General features: G+C 37.4%; 1 protein-coding gene across 4 annotated transcripts in view; it reads left to right on the top strand.

Moving 5' to 3' along the window:
- ctnnd2b (catenin (cadherin-associated protein), delta 2b) overlaps positions 1–7,311 on the top strand; it is a 64,971-nt gene that overhangs the window by 43,698 nt on the left and 13,962 nt on the right. For all 4 annotated transcript variants that reach the window (XM_016232053.1, XM_016232054.1, XM_016232055.1 and 1 more), the window contains 3 exons: positions 1,992–2,124; positions 2,638–2,851; positions 6,400–6,583. In XM_016232053.1, coding sequence (XP_016087539.1) covers positions 1,992–2,124; positions 2,638–2,851; positions 6,400–6,583 — 531 coding nt within the window. The remainder of the gene's footprint in view (positions 1–1,991; positions 2,125–2,637; positions 2,852–6,399; positions 6,584–7,311) is intronic.

Raw genomic sequence — 7,311 nt, forward strand, 5'->3', positions numbered from 1 at the left:
CGCATAAGCACATTTCATTACACCAAATACACAAAATAATGTTCTTTTTAGCAACATCAAATGACCCCTTTAAACAATTCATTCAAAACAGTGATTCATTCTAAAAGCAAACTATGTGTTGCTCAGAGACTAATTCTGCAGTGGCTTCACTTGGAGCTATTTTGATTGACGGAGCAAAACTATTAATAACAATGTGTCTCTAATATGTAAGTTACACAGCATTAACTTACTGTATTGTTTATTGAGCTGTTGTGTCACATTCACAAGATAGTTGGTTCCTTATGGTTGAATTATGTTAATGATTGAAATATGTTATTGTCGAAGCAGCTAAGTTTTTGCTTTGCTAAACACAAACGTCTCTTCTTGATGAACTCAGAACCTGGTAAAGCATTGGGGCAATGCCTTATGCTTTACTGCCGTCTATAATTACACAAGGTAAACATTGAGTGAATAATTTCATTTTGGTGCACTAGTTAATTAACAGAGTAATTTTAGATATTCTGTCAAAAATGTATTTACACCAATTAACCTAGAGTTTGCTTATGTGACAGTGCCACATTGATTACCATATAAACTCCATCCATTTTATAGGCATTTTTGTGTTACACTCTAATTACCGATTAACGCAAACATTACCAAGTAGTCCACTCCTGTGATTTATTACAGCCTCCTGTCATTGTTAATGCATTGGAGAGTTTGCCCTGACGTTTTGTGGGCTGCTGGGCATTTCCTACCATCTGTAATGGATTTGGTTCCCTATTTTGTGAACAAAGCCCTCAACATAGCAGCTTAGTGAGATGTGTTTTAAACAAGCATTCATTTCTCAAGGTTAAACAATGATAAAAAGCAACAAAGATACAGGAGGTGAAAAACTAAGTACCCATCTTTCAGGATTATCTCCATTTTGACCTTTTCCCAATGGATCCCGTTCTTCTTTTCATGACCACAATTGCCCTCTCAGGTTTACTGGTTGTGCTAGAGAGAAATAGGACATGCTACAGTAGATGTTTCCCATGGTGCCTCTTACCCAGAGATATTTGTCCATCATGTTGTTTTTTTGCCAGCATCGCATTTTCTCTCTGCCTCCACATGTCTTATTTTTCATTTCTTGTTTTCCCTTCCTTGTGCTCTCTGTCTATCATTACCACCCCATTTCTTTCATATTAGGTCTTGTTAATTGAATCAATCCCCCTCTGAAAAAGATAGGGAGAAAAAGACATGAATGTCAAACACAATGTTCTCCTTTCTTGCCTACATGTGGTAATGTGTGTTTTCATAGCAGACTTCAGGATAGTATGTTGAATTTGCTTTTGCTGCTTCTTAAATCACTGTTGGTACTGATATTCTAATGATAGAGTCGCAGGACCCAGGTGTTTAGGAAATGCAGATCTTCTCCTGTGGGTTTCCAGGCACCTTAGGACTGCTCCAGGCAAAAGCACAGCTGTCAATGATACCCGTGATAAGGCCGACATTTCTGGGAGGATGTTATTGTCTGTATACATTAGCTGAGATCTAACGTACTTCTGCAGAAAGCATCAACATCAGAATTTAAAAATTATCGCTGATGTGTGATGGCTGTGAAACCTTTGTTTCTTATGTGTTATTTATTTTTTCATTTTTTTCTCCTTACCAGCACTGTCATGCATAATTTTTTTGAGGTTAATTTGTTTTCATTGTTTAGTGGCATTAATTTCTGTGTTACTGTAATTAGTATTACTTCACTATTTTCAAAGGAGAAAAGTAGTGCATTTACCAGTGGGAGATCACAGATGTTGGCAGAAAGTTAGAGTATGTTGCATTCAGTTTAATTAATTGAGAAGAAAAACATTCAGAGCTTCAGAGAGGAGAATGATTTTAAAAATGTTTACACACCATCTAAAATAAATATGCTATTATTATAGACACCTTCACAAACATGCTTTTTTTAATGTTATAGTATTTATGTCAAAGCTTCTCCATATTCACTTTTGTGTGTATATGTGCATCTTCAGGGAATTTGGCTGGAGGGATCCTGAACTGCCGGAGGTCATCCAAATGCTGCAGCACCAGTTTCCATCGGTACAGTCCAACGCTGCCGCCTACCTCCAGCACTTGTGCTTTGGAGACAACAAGACCAAATCAGAGGTAACACCTGCATACCAACATCAGATACATTATGCATCTTCTACATAGACTATGCTCTCATAAATCCTTGCAGTGGGTATAATGATTTCAGGTTATTTGAATTTCCATGCTGATTCAAGCTAGTTAATGCTGGTATGGTGTCATGATTCTAGCTCAGTGGTTTTTAACTGGTGACCCAAAGCTGCTAAACGAAAAAAATAAATAAAGTGCAGCTAACCATATAATCACGCAAAATTAAGATAGCAAAATATATAGGCTTATGAACTTTTAACAAAATGGAGAAACTAGTCAGATGCCAACATGAACAACATGGAAATGAGCGTAAGAGACTTGCTGATCTTGTTGATTTTTTTATGTTTTTAAAAGAATCTCTTATGCTCACCAAGGCTGCATTTATTTGATCCAAAATACAGAAAAAAAACAGTAATACTGTGAGATATTATTACAAATTGTAAAATAACTTTTTTTAGTTGAACATTTTTCAAAATGTAATTTATTCCTGATAAATATCAGATACGGAGGCAGGGTGGGATCCAGATGCTGGTGGACTTGCTGGATCACCGTATGACAGATGTGCACAGGAGTGCCTGTGGTGCACTCAGGAACCTGGTTTATGGCAAGGCCAATGACGACAACAAGATCGCCCTGAAGAACTGCGGTGGGATCCCTGCACTTGTGCGGCTCCTGCGCAAGACGACAGACGTGGAGATCAGAGAACTGCTTACAGGTGCTCAGGACACATTAAGCACATTTATTTCTCATTCATTTTCCTTCCTTCTCCTTTGTTCTCCCTGCGTGACGGGATACTGGTGAGAAGTAATTTGTTTGTCCACATTGAAAGAGAAAATGCTGCAGAATTTACTCTGCCTTCAAATGCACCTGGTAAACTTATACCTCTGAGTCTGACATGCGTTATTATGATACGCAATGCATTTAAGTCAGAAACATTAAAAAAAAATTAATAAATAAATTAAAATAATTATATTGTGAACAATAAACCAAAATAACGACATCTAAATTCATAATTATGAAAATTATTCATTTATGTCTATTATTTAACTAAATGTTTGTTACAATGAAAGTTCTTCCAGATTAACTTTACACCATTTGCAATAGACTTGCTTTCTGCTCACAGATCTCTATATATAGATTTTAAGTCTATTCTATTTTATTATATTATATTATATTGTCTATATTGTAGATCAGTGTTTCCGCCATTCTTCAAATTGTCACTCTTCCAACGCCACAACTTTGTGCATCGTCTAGAATTGAAAGTTTCCCACTTGTAAATATGACTTCGCTTTGTGGTTTATGTGCTCATACCTAGTAATTACAATATTTCTGACTCCACTTGAAGGGCATAATATTTCACTTATAGTATGTAGTTATATTGAAAGGAATGTTGGACCAGTGAGATTTTACAGTAGAAATGAACAAAACAAAATGTGAACAAAACGTGTCGTGGCTGATTAGGATGCAGAGCCTGTCCCCCATCTTTAAATGTGCTGTATTTTTATTTCCTCTCTCACCACCATTTGTTGCAAGTTCAGCATACAAATACATTGTATGTGACCTTTCTGTCCCTATCTCTGGCTTCTGTATAATTGGGCACAATTTGTTAATCAGCTCTTCTAGAATAATCCGCTTGTTATTGTAGACCCCACTACCAATTAAATGATTTGTTAATGATCTCCTAATTGGTTAGGGCTATAATACTTAAGGATAATACCAGTGTTTGGCGTAGCCTCTTTAGGGACTTGTGTATAATGAGTCTTGACGCGTTGACAAAAGACAAAGACTCTTCTAAATCCCCTATAGAAATATTTCTGGTACAAAGACTGTTCCTGAGACATGTCAGAAAAAATTGGGCAGCAATTTGCTTTTTGAGGCATTTCATAAATGTCAGATGCTGAATTGTTGGGAGACGCTTCAATAGGATGCTGCGGCTCCCTTGTGTTTCAGCCTGGTGAGCAATCTAAATGTCCATCAATTGAAAAATCACCATCCTCCTGAATCCAGAGCTCGGAGAAACATCTAAAATGTTTCAAATTGAATATAGGCAGAGCAAATCTGAGTGGCACTTGCTTATTACAGCTCCATGTCTTTGTGCTTGTATTCAGTTTAGCTGAAACATTTGGAAAGTGGTGAGAAACCATTTATGCTTTTTCAAAGATAATTAACATGTAAATTATAGAGTGGTTCAAAATAGAAGACAAAGAGTCCTCTCGTCAGTCCATAACCAACCCCCCTCACGCAACATCTCCGCAGACCCCAGTCACCTGCCGATTGCTGAAGCCAGACATGGGCCTGTCGTGCCGGCTAGGGCCTGAATTTGAGCTCAGAACTCTTCGTTCTGCAGGTGGTTGCATAAAAACAGGAAGTCTTTGATGTTTAACAAACAAGATTGGATAGGATAAGATAAGATTAAATTGGCTGGAGCAGAGCTAGCAGCACAGAGGAAGGACCTACAAAAGCGCTCCCTTGTATACGGCAGCGAGTCTATTTCATGCTTTTGAAATTAAATGTAATGAAAAATGTAAGCGATATATGTGTTGCTTGGCTATGCATAGCCAATTCTGAATGGATGTCAATGGTGAAATGTGCTTTTTAGAACCAGATGGTGTAGTTACAGCATCTACCAGCAGGGGCTAACATGACAACGCTAACCAGCCAAACCTTGAGCTCTTGGATTTAGCACATCGTCTCATTAGTAAAGTCCTCCATGACCTAAATGGCAGTGAGACACCCAAAAAATAGAACCCCAAAAGCTGAATCGAGAAACATTAGTAAGGAAAATGTTTCTTGCCATTACTGACTCGTAAAAAGGCGATTATAGTGTCCCACATGAACATTGTGGTTGATGCCACACGACAAACTCGAATCAGTGGAGGGTACAAACAAATGACAGGCAAGCATCCATAGGCTGTTTTCCTGTTTTCCAATTTTTCTGTAACTGAAAAAAGCCTGTCACAAACTCCTCCTCTTTTGGGCCACAAAACTATGGATGCACACTTCCATTTGGCATACTATTTTTAGGATTTTGGTTTCACTGGTCCTAATTTTGTGTACTATTTTGGGTGGATAGTATGCGTATGAAGACACAATCATTGTGTTGCCACATGCTAATATCTAGCAGTTATTCTCTAGTGTTCATACTAAGCTGTTTGTGTTGCAACACAGTAGTGAACATTTTGGAACAAACACACACTACTGTTCAAAAGTTTGGAGTCAGTTTTTGAAAGTCTCTTGTTTGATCAAAAATACAGTAAAAATGGTAAGATTGTGAAATAATATTGCAAATTAAAATAACTGTTTTCATTTTAAAATAACTATTTTAATATATATTTTTAAACTGTAATTTATTCCTGTGATGGCAAAGCTAAATTTTCAGCTGCAATTACTCCAGTCTTCAGTGTCACATGATCTTTCAGAAATCATTCTAATAAGTTGATTTGGTGCTCAAGAAAACGTTCTTATTATAATCAATATTGAAAACAGTTGTGCTGCTTAATATTTTTGTGGAAGCCATGCGGTATAGTTTTTTTCCTCTTTTAATGAAAGTTCAAAAGAGCAGCAAGTATTTAAAATGTTACATATTTATAATTATGTACCATTATAAGTGGGGTTTTTTTGTTGATAAATTTAACACATCATTGATGAATAAAAAAATCATTTCTTAAAACAAATGACATACTATTGTAATCATACTACTGTATAATGTGGGATACACCATACCGTTTAGGACTGGAAGTCTGTGATATTTAACAAACAAGATAAGATGCAATTACTTGGGACAGAGTTTTATACTCTGCTAGCAACCGGGAGGAGGAATGTGCAAAAATGCTCCCTTGCTCACTGAATCAGAGCTGTAGGGGTCTCATGAAAGAGATGAAATATTTATAACGTATTATTTTTAATAGTATGCAAAATGAGCCACAGTTCAGCTGCATGTTACTTTCTAGCAGTTCACAGTTCATTCTTGATTGTGATGTGGCTTGGATCACACCCTCTAATGTTCATACTAAGAGCTGATGAGGAGGACACACTAGTGAAACTTTAGAAAGTATTTCCTTTGAGGGCTCTTGACCAAGACCTCATGCAATATTCAAAGGTATGTTTGTAGCCTGCTGCAATCAGTGTTTTTAATTATATATTTTTGTGCACAACAAAAACTCAAGGTGAAGAAGGGAAATTGTATTTTGTATAAATAATAGTGTGTGTATTCTTCACTGGCTCAGACATGTTTTGGTTCATAGCTGATGTTCTTGTGTACAGGTGTGCTGTGGAACTTGTCCTCATGTGATGCTCTGAAGATGCCCATTATTCAGGATGCTCTGGCAGTGCTGACCAACACAGTCATTATTCCTCACTCGGGCTGGGACACCTCGCCCCACCAGGACGACCACAAGCTGCACCTGCATTCCTCACAGGTGCTCCGCAATGCTACCGGGTGCCTCAGGTACAGCTCCTAATTAATGTCAATCCAAGTTTTTATTCAACATCTGTTGTTTTTCATTGTTCATTCATATTTATGTACAGACAAAGCATCTCTTTGAAGGACCCGTAGTTTCTGTTGTTGCTCTTAAGAGGCTTAATCTTCACCTTGAAGCAATTCATTGTTTTATTAGGTGATTATTCAAATAAGAATTATGCAAATATTATGTTAATGCCTCAGAGTTTTCGTCTTTCAAAGCGACATGATATGATGAATGTGTGTGCCTTCTGAAATGTCAGCATATATTGGGGTCTCAATGGGCAAAAGTACGCCGCTGGATAATGGCTCTCTGCTTCTGTGTCAACCAAACACATTTGTGAATTAGCTTTGAGGCTTTTCCAGGAGCCCTTCACTGACAACTTAAGTTAATTGATTTGAATAAATAGATTCAGTTGCATTTGATGAATTTGGCTGGTCTCAGACTCTGTGCATTTTGTGATGGAGTTCGTTCTGCCACTTTAGTAGGATTATATTCTGCCCAGTATTGGTCGGATTCAACAATAGGATTCTGTTGCTCTGAAATAGCATTAGGCACTGTGATTGTGGACCTGGTGGTATGCCAAAACCTTCCCATTGCCCAAATCTCCTTTGGACCCCGAAGCTATTATTATGTTGCCTATTCGTTAAGCTGTTCTATTCATTATCACACACACACACACACACACACACTATCTCTCTCTCTCACACACACA

Source organism: Sinocyclocheilus grahami, unplaced genomic scaffold (assembly GCF_001515645.1).
Source record: "Sinocyclocheilus grahami isolate Dianchi unplaced genomic scaffold, SAMN03320097.WGS_v1.1 scaffold406.1, whole genome shotgun sequence".
Taxonomy (NCBI): domain Eukaryota; kingdom Metazoa; phylum Chordata; class Actinopteri; order Cypriniformes; family Cyprinidae; genus Sinocyclocheilus; species Sinocyclocheilus grahami.